Source organism: Mirounga leonina, unplaced genomic scaffold, assembly GCF_011800145.1.
Source record: "Mirounga leonina isolate KUSES-001 unplaced genomic scaffold, KU_Mleo_1.0 Mir_101595, whole genome shotgun sequence".
Taxonomy (NCBI): Eukaryota; Metazoa; Chordata; class Mammalia; order Carnivora; family Phocidae; genus Mirounga; species Mirounga leonina.
The window spans coordinates 10,272,738-10,290,479 of NW_023270158.1; the positions used below are offsets into that span (position 1 = coordinate 10,272,738).

At 37.4% G+C, this 17,742-nt stretch overlaps 1 protein-coding gene across 3 annotated transcripts in view; it reads left to right on the plus strand.

The window, feature by feature from the left end:
- The window catches only part of POLA1 (DNA polymerase alpha 1, catalytic subunit), a 296,908-nt gene that overhangs the window by 137,787 nt on the left and 141,379 nt on the right, over positions 1-17,742 (plus strand). For all 3 annotated transcript variants that reach the window (XM_035001019.1, XM_035001027.1, XM_035001036.1), the window contains exons 33-34: positions 10,133-10,311; positions 12,242-12,373. In XM_035001019.1, the coding sequence (XP_034856910.1) occupies positions 10,133-10,311; positions 12,242-12,373 (311 nt within the window). The remainder of the gene's footprint in view (positions 1-10,132; positions 10,312-12,241; positions 12,374-17,742) is intronic.

Here is a 17,742-nt window from a genome sequence, read left to right on the forward strand (position 1 = left end):
AGTGAATTGCAGGACAGCAAATGCCAGCTACCATAAAGATCTGTATAAAGTGTGGAAGGTCTCCAGGCAGCTCTTTGCAGGCATTTTGCTCCCTGCCCTGTGCGGGAGCCACATTGTGATCTGCATCCTTTATTCCTCCACCCCAAGTGAAAAACCAGGGTGGCTGTTCTTTACTAGAGGATTTGAGGCCCCTGTTACCAGTTCTCACTTAGCCTGTGGTTTTAGAAAGGAGGAGGGAGGAGGTGGGAAAGTGGTGGGAAAGTAAGGGGAGTGTTAGGGGGTGCATGGTTTCTAAGAGGTGCAAGCTGTAGGCATAAAATTACTGTAATTTGTTTTTAAAATTCTAAATCTGTTTTCTTTATATAAAAAAAAAACTGCAGTTAGTGAACTGACACTGTTAAATAAGTTGAAGTGTACAAATGTATACGTAAAATACAAGCCCTCCAACTGCCTAATCACAGACATAAAATAATTCTCTTGCTTTTAATGTAGTTTTTATCTTTGACTAATGAAATGTATTACAATGTTGAAACTTCAGTGAAGTTTGATACTTTGTCCTTTTAGTTAGTACAAAGAAATCAGGAATAATGGCATAATTTCATTTAGGAAAATTATAAAGTTCATGATTTTTTATTTTTAAGACTCTTTTGTGGAGAGCAAGTATATTTTTCAACTACCTTTTTCTTTTTCTATTGCTTTTATACTACTTTCCTTGAAATGAAAGGCAAGCATCAAGTGTTGGTTTTATCCTGTGGCTTCACTTTGGAAATTCTCCGACTGTTTTTCTCCCTGTCAAGACACCTCCTGAAGTCTGTCTGGTGGCATGTTGCATGGCCAGGTGTTCTGATGGGAAGGCCATTTTAGTGAAAAGGATAGAGGACAGTCTATTAAATGAGTGAATTGAATAAGTGTGTTGAATTGAAAGAGAATAATTTGTTCTCTCTAATAACTAATGGTCCTCATTATCCCACAGTAAAATGTGTATCATTTTTCTGAAACCCATGTAAGATTATTGCTATTGGGCTTAAATAAAGCAAAATTTTACCCTTTTCCATTTGTGAATGGAAAAAAAATACAGGATTACTCTTCTTACACAATAGCCCAATGGGAAACATGGCCACTAAAACTTGGAACTCTTAGCTTTTGTTCTCCAGACCATAGGTTTTTTTCTCTTCTTTTGTTCTAATGAAAGCTCTTTATCGTCTGTGGAGGAAATATTCACAGTATGCTTCAGCATCCAAATAGTCTTCTGTACCTGGCAAACAGGCCAGTGATAAGAATAGTCTAAAGCTCATCCTTGAATTTCATCTTTTAATAAATTTATATTTCACGCATAACACTACTTAGAATGATGTAATATCTTTCCTCCAATGACCAGTGATTTGTATAATAGCTATCAAGTACATTTCTTCATGGTCAGTGGTAAAATTGCAGGCATTTGGCTACCTGGTCAGTTTTCTCATTGGTCCTGAGAAACTATGGATTTTTGAAGAACGTGAGAATTTAGAATTTAATCTCTGAAAGTAGTTCTTAAAACAAGACAACACAGTTAACCCAGGGTCTTCCTGGATTAAATTGGAAAGTAAAAATTCCCTTTTTAAAGAATGGCCCCAGGGTCCTGGGATCGAGCCCCATCGTGCTTCCTGCTCCATGGGGAGCCTGCTTCTCACTCTCCCTCTGTCTGCCACTCTCTCTCTGTCAAATAAATAAATAAAATCTTTAAAAATAAAGAAAGAAAGAAAGAAAGAATGGCCCCATACCACACGGGTTACAGAAGGTTTTTTTTTTGTCAATAGACAGGAACCAGTAATATCCAAGAAATAAGTGCAACAGCAGGCCAAGCAGTGTTGGGGGTGCTTTTGACAGGCCCAGGGAGACAGGCCTGCAAAAGATGGTGGGGAGGTAGTGGGTAAGGTATAGGTGGTTGGGAGTAGGGTGATGGCACTAGCACATGCCTCAGGTTATTACTTTGTGATAAGATTCTCACCTTTTTCGCAGTTAAGCTCTTAGAAGAATGTGCATACATGACCGTCATTTGCAAACCTTAAATATTTTCTATACCATAATTAATAAAATTTTGAAAGTTAAGATCACACCAGATGCAAAATAGGATATCATCTTGTCAGCTGGTAAGAACCATCTCTTCCAGGATGGAGAGCCATTCCATTCACATCATCAAATGGATCATGCTCCCAGCCTACTTTTGCATTCATTGAATAGATTAATGTTGAAGACCTGCTGTGCTCAGCATCATAATAGGCACTGTGAGGGAGATGAAGATGAGTAAGCCATGGCTCCTTTGCTCAAATTACAGCCCAGTCCATTTAGTTGATTTCACTGTCATAGGGAAGTCTAGTGGACAGTACAGTGCATGTCCCAAAAGAGGTAAAATAGAGGATTTCAGGCACTCAGGGGAAGCAGAGACCACTTGTGGCTGGGGCCACCAGGGAAGAGTTTATGAAGGTGTTGGCATTTGGGGCATTATGGGAATGCACTTTGGAGAGGCCAATGTGGCCTTGGGAATGGTTGTCTCTTCCCACCTCTCATTAGTTCTTCCAGCCCATTGCAGAATGGCAGGGGCCCCGACCTCCACGGTGGTGACTCAGGCCATCTCAGCCACTCCACATGGCACATGAGGGCCTGCAGTGACACTGCTCACCTAAGTCAGGCAGAGACCCCTGGGAACTTGGAGCCAAACTGGGGCATGTTTAGGATGATCACTGGGACTAATATTCTCCTGGCATTGTAACACTTGGAATTTCCAGGGAAAAATGGGAATTTCTCTTATTTATAAGTTAGATCAATTTTTAAAAATTTTTAACTTTATTGAGAAATAATTGACAAATATAATTAAATATATTCAAAGTGTACAAAGTGATGATTTTATATACATATACATTGTAGAATGATTACCAAGATCAAGAGCATTAACACACCCATCACCTCACATAGTTTCCATAGTTAACTTTTCAGTGTGGTGAGAATGCTTATGGTGTACTCTTCAGCAACTTTCAAGTATATAGTGCAGTAGTAGTTAACTATAGATCAAGTTTTTTTAAAAAGATGCATTATTTTAATTAAGTATACAGAATAGCACTTACCAATACTGTGTAGCCTATAGAAAAATGGGTAAGATGTGATAAATGAAAACAGCTGAACACAGCATTGTATACAGATGAAAATTATGTTAAATATATATGTGTGAATAAGCCTGGAAAGGTTGAAGGTGGTGAATTATAGCTTCCTTCTTGAAAAATTAATGTTCTTATTAAAAATAAGACAGTTTTTACAAAATCAGAAGAAAAAATGGTTAAACAGTTGCTAACTTGTAAAAAGATGTGTTGGGGCACCTGGATGGCTCAGTCGGTTAAGCTTCTGCCTTTGGCTTAGGTCATGATCCCAGGGTCCCGGGATGGAGCCCCGCATCGGGCTCCCTGCTCCGCGGGAGACCTGCTTCTTCCTCTCCCACTCCCCCTGCTTGTGTTCCCTCTCTCTCTGTGTCTCTCTCTGTCAAATAAATAAATAAAATCTTAAAAAAAAAGTCACATTTAGAGCTATCATCAAGCGCATTAGAACAGTTGTGTGAGGTCATGAGGGTGCTGCACATTAGGATTTTTTTTTCCTGTCAAGATTTTGGGAGGTACCTTCTGCAGGACAGTAAAAATCTTGGGAGTTTATTTAACCTAAGGGTTTGGATATTATTTTTTTTAAATACTCAGAAGTTTTCCATTTGTGTTATGGAGAGGTTTATTGTAGCTGTGAAAGGCAGTTTCAGGTGTCTATCACTTGTATAGTCAGTTGTTTATCTTGAAATTGGATCTACACTATTCTTAAAATGTTTTATTATGGAAAATTCTAAACATGTGCAATAGTAGAAAAGAAGTCCCCAGGTGCTCATGACCCAGCTTTAGCAGTCTTCAACTGTGGACAGTCTTATTCCTCTTTTCCACCTGCTCTGATTATTTTGAGGTGAATCCTAGATACCATATAATTTTACCTGTAAATACCACATTTTACATTCCTAAAAGACACTACCCCCTTTCCAGCATAAGTATAGTAGTATCATCACTAGTAAAAAAAACAAAACAAAACCACAATTGCTTCATTTCATCAAATGTCTAATAAGCGTTTGTATTTTCTGATTGTATTAAGGGTGCATTTCTTTTAAAAAGCTCCCTGTTTGAATTGGAATCTAATCAGGGCCCATATGATAGTCTCCTCTTTTTTAATTCATCCTTCCAATTTACTTGTTAAGAAATGGGGGGAGGAAAAAACAAACAAAAAAGAAATGGGGGAGGGGGGTGTTGTCCTATACGATTTCCCTTATTCTGGAGTTTGCCAGTTGCATCCTGCTGGGATATTTTAACATGTTCCTCTGTCTCCTGTATTTCCTATGAAGTAGTAGAGCTAAAGACTGTATTTCAGTTCAGTTTCTTTTAGTTTTTGCTAATAATGCTTCCTGGGTGATGGTGTGCACATCTTTGAGGAGGTACATAATGTCTGGTTAGAATCAAACACATTTGGCCACAAACTCACAGGTATATCATAAATATTTAGTACTCCTTTTCTCGCCTTTTTCAACCTGAACTTTCTGGTGGTGTAACATACATTCAGAAAAAGCACACAAAAGCTAACTGAATAGTTTGATGAATTTTCACAAAGTAAACATATACCAGTGTAGTCAGCCCTGAGCTCAGGAAACCCCCTCATGCTGCCTCCTAGAGACTATCCTCTACTCCCCCCAGAAAATTACAATCCTCATTCCTGACATCATAGATGAGGTTTTCTTATTTTTGGACATGACATAAATTGCATCTTTGCTCTTTGTGTCTGGCTACTTTCATTTGTATTATGTTAGATTCATCCAGGTGGTTATACTTCATTTCTTTGTAGTATTTCACTGTATGACTATACCACACTTGATGACTGTTTAGTGTAGGTGCACCTATGGGTTGTTTCCACAATTGGATTAGGAATAGTGCTGTTTTGAGCATTCTCGCACATGTCTTCTCTTGAACGGTTGCATGTACTTCTGTTGGGTATATACTTAGGAGAATTGCTAGGTCCCAGGGGACATGTATGTTCAGCTTTAGTAGATACTAATTTTCCAAAGTGGTTCAACTGATTTACACTCTGTACTATCAATGTATAAACACTCCACATTCTTAGCAACACTTTGGTGTTTTGTGTCATCTTCCTTTAATGTGGCGTAACATTGTGATTTTGCATTTCTTTGACAAATGAAGTTGAGCATCTGTTCACATCCTTTATTGGCCATTTGAATATCTCCTTTTGTGGGGTGCCTGGTGAAATCTTCATATACTTTTCTTTTGGGTTGTCTTTTTCTTATTGATTTGCGGGCATTCCTTATATATTCTAAATATGCGTCCTTTGGGTATATGTGTCACAAGCATCTTCTACTTGACATTTTTTAAAGTATAATTTACATACAATGAAATGCTACTATCTTAAGAGTATCATACATTCTATTTATCAAAACACAGAACTTTTCCATCACCTCTGGGTTTCCATTTTTTCCTTCCCAGTCAGCATCCCCTCTCACAAAAGAAACAATTCATCTGATTTCTCTGACCGTAGGTTAGTTTTGCCTATTCCAGAACTTTATATAAATAATTTTCTACAGTGTATACTTTTGTGTTCAGCTTCTTTCACTTAGCATGGTATTTGTGAGATTCATCCATCTTGTGCCATTTATCAGCGTTCATTCTTTTCCTTTGCTGAGTAGTACTCCATGGTAGATTATCCCAGGTTATTTTTTTCATTCTCCTGTTGGTGCATGTCTGGATTGTTTCCAATTTCTGGTTATTATGAATAAAGCTGCTTTGAAAATTCTTGTACAAGACTTTTTATGGATGTAGTGTTCACCTTTTAAAAATTCATAAGTATTTTTTTCTTTAATCATACTAAGTACTCAGTTTGTATATTGTTCTCTAAGAAGTCCCAGACACATGAAAGCCTGGATTCATGCAAAAGATCAATGATTCATTTCCTAGAAGAAATTTTTAGAAAAAAAAATTCACAGTAAGAATCTATTACTAGTAGCTTGAGTAATTATTACAAACAACTGCTTGGGGATGTCAGTTTCTCTCTTTGGTCATTTGTAGTTTCATTCATATGGATTTTTCCCTCTTCCCCACTTGTATGGACATATATAATTGGCCTTACTGTAGTTATTTGCATTTGCACTAATAGAGATCTTGTCTTTTGAAGGAAGAGAATTACTTGGTTCAGTGCCTCAGCCTCTCAGCTGAATGCTTTGAATTCGGAACAGTTTAAATAATCCTTGGGAATGGGGACAGGTGAACATTCTAAAAACAGGCATAGCTTACAATGTTTAGAAAGTACAATGGTAGAAAAATTAATTTTGTGCTACATGTCACATTGGAGGTGTGTGTGCTAAATATCTGGTGATCTTACGTAAAAAAACAGCATTGCTGAACTCATCTACCCCAATGCCTATGATGTTACTTACTATAAATACTTTTTGAAACATGAGAGCTTTGATCTTGTTGCCAAAATAATGTGAGATCCTGTAAATTTTCTAATTATAAATGACAGTACTTTAATTTCATTTCACTTTGCCTTCTGTCCTCCCCATCCTGCCCCCGCCCCCCCCAAATGGTGTGACTATCACTACAAGTCACAGGATTGAATTAAAGCACACATCATTTCTGCTTACCGCAGGGAGAACCATGGCTGCTCTCTCCCCAGATAACTACTGTGAGACCCAAGTAGGCTGTTCTTTCCTTTATTCTGTACTGGACCAAATGATTGAAGTTACCTGTCAAAAGCTAGGCTAATAAAAATGGAAGTTCTTTTTCTCAAATAGGGCATGAAATTTGTTGCTTTAAGCCAGTTTTTCAGAGAAAGCTTTCAGAAGAGATACAGAATTTGGAATTCAGTTTTGCATCTCTTCCTCAAAAGACGAATATGATTACTTGCTATATGATGAGCAGTTTAATATTGATTACACAGTGTATATGACACCTTTGATCATAAACATGTCGCTTTGATGTCTTTTCCAACAAAAGTGTTTAATTTTGGAGGGATAATAATTATAAATGCAGTTCCATGTAGTGGCTCTATTTTGTACATTTTAACCTTTAGAATCTACCTCTAGGTGGCAGCACCAGATACTTTTTTTTTTTTTCCTGTTTCACTCCAGCCTTAATGAGTTATGGTATAAGCAGTAAAACTTTTAAGTCTCCCGAAACTTAGAAATAAGCTGCTTGTTGCCAATTTCATGAGGATTTGGAAACATCAGTTCCTATGTTGAGTAAGCCTAGATTCTGACCTTTAAAAGATTCCAGCAGCAGTGATCCTTATTTTTTAACATGACATTATACGTTTTCATAAAAAGATTTAATTTAGCCCTCTGATTTGCCTGTTGAACTTATAATTGTCCTCCCAAGAAAATTACTTTTTTATGACATTTTTGTATCCAAGTAACTTATACAGGGATCATTATATACCTAATATTTTAAGGTAATTACAGTGTCCCCTCCTTTTTAAGATTTATCATTGATCTATAACCAAGAATGCTGAGATGAAACCCCTTCTCTTTAAAGAAATTCAGCATGGGAATCAATCTGAAGTAATCCGCTATGGCCACTTGGCTTTGTTATTGCCATGGGCAGATTAGGGTTGTTTATAGAATTGGACATTAAAGTAGACATTTCATAAGGCTTGATTTTTTTTCATGACTTTTGGCCACTTGTTGGGCATTTCTCTGTAAGTAGCAAGAGGGCCCTTGTCCACTTTTGGCTTACTCAGCAGGCAGGCTCCCCTGTGGCCTCACGTACACTAAATAAGCGGATGCTGGTAGGGTGGCCTAGAGAGAGCTTTCGTTGTTTACTTGCTGCAGGTTGGCCATTTCTGGGTATGTGCAAAACCAGTGTTGTTTCATTCCTGGATTTTTGGATTGTGAAAGAAGCCTGCCGTTGAGAAAACTTTTGCCCACTGTTTTTCTTTTTCCTTACTTTTGAATAGTATTGGCCTGAGAAATTGATGAATAATCATACCATCAGAGAAAGGGTGAAGTTCTTCCTCATAATTGTTAATGAAGCAAAACATTATGTGAATACAGTTGGACTCACAAATGGTTTCAGGAATTTGCAACAGTTACCCTTCAGTACGGAGAAGAAATGGCCTCATTCACGGGTGTGGCCTCTCTCACTCATTTTCTCTGCCCCTCTTTGTCTTTAAATGGGAAGGTATATATTCCCACACTCTTCACTAATTATGCTATTTCTCTTAGGGGATAGGTAATTTGTAAAATAAAAATATATAGTGAATCGGGCGCCTGGGTGGCTCAGTTGGTTAAGCGACTGCCTTCGGCTCAGGTCATGATCCCAGGGTCCTGGGATCGAGTCCCACATCGGGCTCCCAGCTCAGCAGGAAGCCTGCTTCTCCCTCTCCCACTCCCCCTGCTTGTGTTCCTGCTCTCACTGTCTCTGTCAAATAAATAAATAAAATCTTTAAAAAAAAAAAAAAAATATATATAGTGAATCTTGGGGCCAAGTGACCTCAGTTACAGTAATCTATATCACTAAACAAGAATATTTTTCCAGTTGTTTTTAATGTGTACTTTTTGTTTTTATTGTACGATCATGTTAGGAAATACTCATTTTGATTAATTCCTACAAAGAGTAGCTATTAACTTGCTATGCAGTCTGAACATGTGTTCCATATATTTTTCCAAATGCATAATCTTGAGTGAATATCATCTAGATTAAATGATGTTCATCTACAATTTTATTTTTTCATTCATAACGATATTTATTGCATGCTTATCACATGCTAGGCACCACTGAAAGGGGTTTGTCCTCTAATGTCTGTTTTAAACTTCAGAAGTGCCTGGTCGGTGACACTACCTCCATTTCATAGGTGAGAAAATTGAGACTCATAGTCTCTGTCTTTTTACTTTTTGTCCAGCACCTTTCCACCATGTCAGTCAGCCTCAAGTGTAGATGTCACTTGAAAATTGACCAAGTAGGATTTAGGATCTTGTCACTGAGTTCTGAATACATCTGTTTGATTATCTACTTATTCAGTGTTAGAGTTAAAAGAGTTTTCAGATATTTTTGGTATTCGAATTTTTTGCTTAGTGACTTCTATATTGCTTATTTACCTTTATGCTAAAATAAATTTGATAGCTTTCCTTAGATTTCTGAAAAGCCTAGAATTCGTAGGGATTTCTAAAGGATGATTTCAAGAAAATGTTTTAAGATACCGTGTGTATTAATTACCTTTACATGTAAATCTACATGGTATATTTTGACAGATATGCCTTGACCAAAGGTAAATAAAATTGGCTGGCCTAAAGATGTTTCTTTTAAATAGTTTGTGGAAATGAGGAAGCATAAACTACCTCAGTCAATGCATTGATTGATTTCTTGTGTCATTTTGATTGAAATATGGATGGTATATTTTGTTTCAAGATTGTCGGGAACGTTTTGGCCTATAGAATCTGTAGATCCATTGTTTTTGCACATATTTTAAATTTCTGAATACAGAACACCAAAAAACCATGTCGTGTTTTGTCTCAGATGCTGCTACTGAATTTTAACCACTGAATTAGATTGCACCCTACATGCTGTTAACTACTGAGCCAAGATGGAATCGACCACTGCATTGAAATCAGGGTTAGCAGTTGTATCTGCACTTGAAGGCGTTGTAATAGCATTGAACTTGTTTTCTTTAATGGGATTTTTATTCTCTATTTTCAGTTTTCATAGTGAAACTTTGATTTTAAGAGATTTCTTAATAACACTGCATATTTATTTGAGATTTTCACTGTAACTGTAAGAAGATAGTAAAACCATCCTATAGAAGTAGTTACTTCTGAACCCAAACATCTGGGGGCATATCTGCATTGCGTTAGTGCGTTAGTGCTGTTTCCTTGTTTTATTTAATAAAGTGATCTTTTGTAAAAGGCTAAGTCAGTTGTCCATGTGATGTGAGCCTTTATCTAGAGTTCAAGTGGTTGTGTATGTGTGTGCATGAATTTAAAATCATTCCTTTGTGGATTTTCTTCTTTGGGGTCTCTTTTGTATACGGGAATTCAAATAATTGTACCTCTCTGAATTTGTTTTTTCTTTTACATTAATAGGACTCGACCCTACCCAGTTTAGAGTTCATCATTATCATAAGGATGAGGAGAATGATGCCCTCCTTGGTGGCCCAGCCCAGCTCACTGATGAGGAGAAATACAGGGACTGTGAAAAATTCAAGTGCCCATGCCCTACATGTGGAACAGAGAATATTTACGATAGTGTCTTGGACGGTTCGGTTAGTTGTTTCTTTGTTTCTTCATTTTGTTAGCCAACTAACATAGAGGCCTTTCCTCCCCCACTGTTTGTATAAAAGGGGAGGAAAATGTTGCTTTCATGCATTTAAAGAATTTTAGCATCGTATGGATTCTGCCTTCACGGCTTCATTTCTGCTTGAAAATTCTTTTTTTTTTTTTTTTTAAAGATTTTATTTATTTATTTGAGACAGAGAGAATGAGAGAGAGAGAGCATGAGAGGGGGTAGGGTCAGAGGGAGAAGCAGGCTCCCTGCCGAACAGGGAGCCCGACGCGGGACTCGATCCAGGGACTCCAGGATCATGACCTGAGCCGAAAGCAGTCGCTCAACCAACTGAGCTACCCAGGCACCCTCTGCTTGAAAATTCTTAGTAGACTATGCTTGAATATTGTTTTTGGCTTCCTAGAGTGGTTTCTTGGCCTTGGTTTTTAAATGGAATCTCTTAAAAATTCTAAAGTACCTTAAAGTATTTTTTATTGTAATTCCTTAATTAGTAACTTGTATTTCCCCACTCCCATCCCCAATTTATTAAGACTTAGAGCAGTATTTGCCTTTATCTTAAATCAAGTTAATGGGAACTAAGTGTTTTTGGAAAGTTTTTGTTTATCTTTACACATCCCACTTGCCTCCTTTTTGACAAAGGTACTCTGATTATCTTTTCTGCTGTCTTTGCATGTCAGACATTAAAAAAGTCACAGGGAAACATTCCTCTCAAGAAGTACTGCCAAAAAATGTATCATTGACCTTGGTTCAGAACTTGAAACTTAGCCAATTTACTTGATACAACTGCAGTGTTATACATGTACTAGCCATTGGCAAATGAGTAGGCAGCAGAACTGTGTAAAACCTTGAAACTGAAAGAAAATACATCCTTTATCTAAATTAAAAGTAATTATTTTAAGTTAATTTGGACAAACAGCAGATGTTTTGCATTTTTTTGAATCAAAACAAAGCAGTCTTTGGAAGCAAGTGCAAGGAAGAGGCAGACACAGATCAGCAATACTTGCTAAATCCTTGAGTTTTGCTTCATTACAGCTGTAAATAAGATAGTTAATTGCATGGAGGCTTGACGACTTGCAGATGGGCTAACTGTGGAAGAGCCGATGTCAAGCTCTAAAATCTCTTCCACCTGGAATTGCTTAGCGTGGCGGGTAGGGTTATGTACCAGATTGGAGCAGGAAACCAAGATGTTTAAGTATCAAGAAGGAAAACAAATGCACCAGAAACCCCAACAGTTTTCCTATATATTCGATTTGCTTTGTTTTTGCTTAAAACAAAACAAAACAAGAGGTTTTTTCCAACTACTAATAGTTAATTCTTTCAAATTTCTACTCTTCTGCCTTCCCTTCCCCAAATAATTTTCATTTGAGTGGGTGGTGGAGAAGGAGGATTACAGAAATTTTAGATTTTCTAAGGGGACAACAAGTGATTGTTTTCTGGTGTAGTACTTAATTTTTAGGCTTTAATCGTCAAATTAAGTTGCCAATATGAAAGGAAACTAATGTCATTAGTGCGCTTGCTACTATTTTCAAGTTTGGAATGAATAAGTACAAATTTAAAATTTTGATCGATATCTCTAAGAATGTTTATGTTCAATAGTGTGACCTCACTGGTATTTTCAGAAGGAAAATTATTTTATCCGTAAGATCTGTCATATATTGAATGTAAAAACAAGTGATTTCAGGGTTTTCCCTTCAACTTGTACTCTATTATGGTGGCAAAAAGGCAGGAGGTTCGTGTGACTAAGGGGATCTTTGAGAAGACAGTAGTTGAAAAAAGAGGGTTAAAAACTCACTAATGAAATGAATTAAGAATATTGCGCACCAGGACAGCATGTTAGTTTTTAAGCCCAAAAAACCCTTTTCTAGTCTTGCAGTAACCTTTTGTGTATTTGTCTCTTCTGACTTCTGTAGGGAACTGATACGGAGCCCAGCTTGTATCGCTGCAGTAACATTGATTGTAAGGCTTCACCTTTGACCTTTATGGTACAGCTGAACAACAAATTGATCATGGACATGAGACGTTGCATTAAAAAATACTATGAAGTAAGTATCCACAATGAATTTCTTACATATGCAGCTTACTTAGGTTTGGTTCTTTTTTTTTTTTTTTAAGATTTTATTTATTTATTTGACAGAGACACAGCAAGAGAGGGAACACAAGCAGGGGGAGTGGGAGAGGGAGAAGCAGGCTTCCCACCAAGCAGGGAGCCTGATGCGGGGCTTGATCCCAGGACCCTGGGATCATGACCTGAGCCAAAGGTAGATGCTTAACGACTGAGCCACCCAGGCGCCCCAATGAGCAGTATTTTAAGTACTGAATTTTTGCTTTAAGGAAAAATGAGAATATAATCAGGAAATATTTTAGTTTGTTGTTACCTAAGTAAGACTAAATTAAGTGGTCACTCAGGTCTTTGGCCAGAGGAGAAAAAAATCAGTATTGCCTGTCTTTGGCGAGAAGAGTCATAACATCAGGTGTGGTGATTTTAATAACTCCCCACTAGCTAAGACTTTACGTTTCTGTGGTTAATCTAAACCATTTCATAGCTGTGTTGTCCAAGGAAGTCAAAATAAACATTTTTTAAAAGATTTATTTATTTGAGAGAGAGAGAGAGAATACAAGTGGGAGGGGCAGAGGGAGAGGAGAGAGCCTATGGAGCAGATACCACCCCCCACCCCCACCCACCCCGTATGAGCCCAGAGCCTGACACAGGGCTCAGTATTACGACTCTGAGATCAAGACCTGAGCCAGTTGGACACTTAACCAACTGTACCACCCAGGCATCCTTAAACATTTTTAAACTTTAAATGCAACTTGTCATTTTAAAGAGAATGTCTCATTTTTATAAGTACATACTAAAAATGCTAGAACAGTGAGTGAGCTGTCTGCGTTAGAAAGAAGGCTTTTTTCAAAGTATTTGTTTTGGTTTTAACATATTTCATAGGGGGTGAGTTTTTTTCTTCAAAACTTAAAATTGAAAAAACCACATACTTCCCACTTGATTTTTCTTAGTGTTTATGTCATTTGTCATCTAAACAAAATTTCTATTATGTGAAAGCTCAGTGTAACTTATTTAAAGAAGCTACATTGGCAAAGCATTTCCAAAAAATGCTCAGATTTTATTAGTTAAAACCCTTGACTTTGATCAGTATCATCCTTTAATATCTACTTATATTAGTTAACTTACATAATACAGCATTTTCTTCTTTAAAAATTCATATCATGAAATGAAAATCGATTATTAGATCATTAGGATGAGGAGTAGAAGCATAGAGTTTCAGTATTGTGATTTTGGAGTAGAATAATTTGTATTTGTCAAAAACACCCAAGTAGGTTTGTCTGAAGACATTTTAAAAATAATAATTATGACTACATTTTGGGAAATCTGAAACATTTTAGTGAATAATCCTGAGCTATGCTTAATGAACAGTTGGATTGGAATAAAGGTTATCTGTGGGTTCACATTCCGCAGTAGATGAAACGTTCAGCACATGTAATGTTAGGCCTTTATTTAGCATGAAGAGCCCAAATCAAAACTATTCAGCTCCTCACTTACAGCTCTCGTTGAGCAGAGCATGATTCTTGACTCTTGGGAAGAATTCTTGAGTTTTCTTTCAGTGTTTAGTCTATCAAAATCTTTACCATGGAGAAGTTAATACTAGAAGAAACTCATCTCTTTCCTTCTATAAGAAAGGACAATCTGTTTTGACTAAGTTGAGAATAGGCAGAAAAGGGATCTGTATAGTTAGAAATATGCTCTAACCGAAAGATTGATTTCTAACTGAATTGTATGTGGGTGGTGGTGGTGGTATGAGTATTTTTCAAGCTAAATAACCTACTTTTAGGCATCTAGACATTTAACCCAAGGTTTCCGTAGTATTTGCTTTAATTGTCTTGTCTACCAGCTATCTCAACAGCAAGTAACAGTTTTCCTCTTGTTAAGTGTGCACTGGATTGATTTTTCTATAGGATTTCTAATTAAAGTACCAAAATAGCACTCCTGAAGTTGAAGACTGATATGACTGTCCTCAAAATTAGGAACCTATTTCTCTACTTGCTGATCTTAGTCATATGTAATTGGATGGGAGAGAAAGAAATCCATTTATTTGTTCTTTTCATGGCCCCATGCTGAACTAATGTCTCAGATATTCTCAAGATTAGAGCTTTTATACAGGATGCTCAAACACCTCTACATTCTACTTCACTGGTAGACTATTCTCTTTTCTCCTGTCCTCAGACTTAAAGGAACTTTTGCTGATAGAGGGATATGGCATTGAGTTTTTGGGGTTCTTTTTGTTATTATGCCTCAAGTGATAGTGATGACAGTTCAGTGTGATAGACCATAGCGATGGCAGTCCAGCTGGAGGTTAATACATCACCTGTACTGGAGACCAAGGATATTGGTAATAAGTACTGAGGTAAAAGGACTGTTTTCTGAAGCTAGTGACCAAAAGAGTTTCTTCCTTTTTTACAAGTTAAACAGTACTGGGCATAAAAATTGTCCGTGGACTAAGAGCAAGAGACAATATTGTTTTTCATTTTAGTCTTAGTATCACTGCAAGGAAGTACACCCTACATTAAGAAAGGAAGGCATCTTCTTTATAAGGAGGGAACTTTAGGAAGACAGTGGAGGAGTATAGTACTTGACCTAACACTATAACCTGCCAAGGAACATAGTTGTAGATCACCAAGAAATCAGGTTGTCAAGAACAAAGGGACAGGAGTTTAGGCTAACAAAATATGCTTCTGAACCACTTTTTAAAAAAATACATCATATACCCTGTTAGTTTCTGTCATGAATAAAATAGTGCTGATCGAATAAACGTGGTGTACCAAACATTAAAAATTTTGCATATCTGAGAATCTATATCATATAATGTTTTTATACTGGTTCCTTCCATAGGAGAGACTTTCTCTCTCTCACCATATAGCAGTGATTGTATCCCTTGAATTCTCATTTCCTAGAACATTTACATTTCAGTGTACATAGAAATACAAAAGGCATCGAGCAAGAAAATATATTAATTGCTTTAGGAGGAACAACAACTCTAATACTTTATCCAAGACTTGATGGAAGCATTGAAAGACTTGGAGATATCACCGAAAGCTCTAATTCAAAGTTCATTTTGTGCCCTGGTCCTTGTTGGTTCCCCTATACAAAGTTAAAATTGAACTGTATTTTTTGAAAATCATAAAAAGCCCATGTAAAGACTGTATCTCTAAGCTTTGACGGATGTTTTTGAAAGACTCAATTTTACAGTGAAAAATTGATATGTGTTTCTTCTCCACTTAAATTCTGCTCCAGAAGAGCAAATAGACACACACACACACACACACACACACACAAAGGGAGAGAAACACTAGCTAATCTAAATTGGGAAATGAAGAGGGCTTTTTTTAAGCATGAAAATTTCATCATCTTGTCAGCTGGCAGAATGCCTGCTGTGTGGATTCACAAAGGCTAAGAATTACACTTTCATGAAATTTTCCTCACTAACTGCCCTGGTTAATTTGAAAGATAACCCACTGTTCTAATTCATTCCTCAATTGGGCGGTGCAGGTTTTATCTTTGATCTGACAAAGCATTTGTGTTAATCGTTTTGGCCCTCCACTAGACACTCTTGGGATTGTGCTTTTACAATAAATGTGTCTGTGATAGCTCTTTAGTCTATTATACTTACAATAGATCCATAGAACTGGTAATTAATTCTCCACTGCTTTGGAAATGGGAAGAATAGGTGTAGCTCTGTCAAGTACTGCTGGGAAGTTTGTTTAGCTGGTTCATTTTTGAAGTGTTCCCCTCAGCCGTCCACGAAGCAGCCACCGAAGAGAGTCTGAGATTGAGTTGCTGTCTACCCCGAAGACTTGCTGATAAATGGAAAATCTGACCCCTCTTGGTACCTGGGAGGGGTATATACTTTCATCGCAAGTACTTTTAGTTATAATATACATTGAACCCTCATTTTAATACTTACAGAGCCATTTCATTCTAAAGGTGGGTGGTCAACTAAAATATACTCCTAAATTCTCACTGATGACTTATGCAGGTTTTAGAGTTCTGGTGGGACAAAACGTATCCCTCCCGAGCCTTCGAGTCTTTCAGGCCATTACTTACATAAGCTCTTCACTATGGTTTTTTAACAGATGTTGCTGGCCCTCCATCTTGAAAACTTAACTTTGGACAACTAGTCAGTGCCATGCATATGATAACTGTCGATTAGTTGCTTAGACCAGAAAGTGGTGGTTGAATCCCTTAGAAACTTGCTGTTGGTTTTACAATTGCAGAATTTTCCTGAAGTAAGCTTTCTGAGGACAGGGGCTGTGTTTTCTTCTGTGGCTCATCTGTGATCTCTGCCACAGCCCGTTGCTCTCAATAGTGTGTGTATTCTAATGGTTAGTAGCCAAAGGAACCAACAAATGAAGGTTACAGTATCATGTGTTTTCTTTAAATTCTTTTCTTACACTGCTGTCATAACTGGCAGAAGGTCTATCAGTAGTATACGAGATTCTCAGATTAGCACAAAATTCCACAGAATTTTAAGGTCATGAAGGCATTGACAGAGTACTTTGTTACTCTCTTCCATATTTTACGTCACTGATTACTGTTGATTTCATTATACGCTGAGCTCCAACTTCATAGCTTCAATTTGTTTTCTCCCCAAACACTGTATCAGGCAAAGAGGCATTGACCAGAAATATTTTTATCATGATTCAAAATCCCCTTGTGCAGGAAAGTACTCCTCTTCCTGATACCAGTCTCTTGGATGCCTCGCTGTAATTCTTCTCTCACTCATACTCTTTCCCTCTTTTTCTCTTTTACTCCTTAGTATATTAATTGTGGCATAAGCCACATTTAAAAAATCTCTTTTGGACCCACTTTTTTGAGGAATTCCAAAAATAGCCTTCAGTGTCAGCTGCCTCATGACGCAGAGACTTTATTAGGCTCACATGTGTAAGCACCTAGTAGAGAGGGGAGCATTTGGCCAATGATGCTGAGCCTCAGCGTGGTGGCTGGGAGTCCCTCTGGAGGATGCCACACATCCGGGAAGTGGAGTGGGATGTTTTATAGTATGTGAAGAATCCATGGTAAATTTGGGTTTTTTTAATCTTTGCAAATAAATAAAAGCCTCTTCATTTTGGAATGGATATGCATTCCTTGAAGACAAAATTAATAACAACCACCAAAAATAATGTTAAGGCAGAGATTGAATTGGAGGTACCTTTTATTAAAAGTGCAGGGAGGGCTTGGTGAAATATTGGTTAAAGTATTTGCTCCACCAGAATACATACTCATTCGGCATCACAGACAACAGAATTCATGGTGTCCAGCTGTGCTTGATGGAGAAGCGTTTCTTGAGGAAAACATAGAATGGATTAATTAATAAATCTGAGACATGAGAGAGGAAGAAGCCCC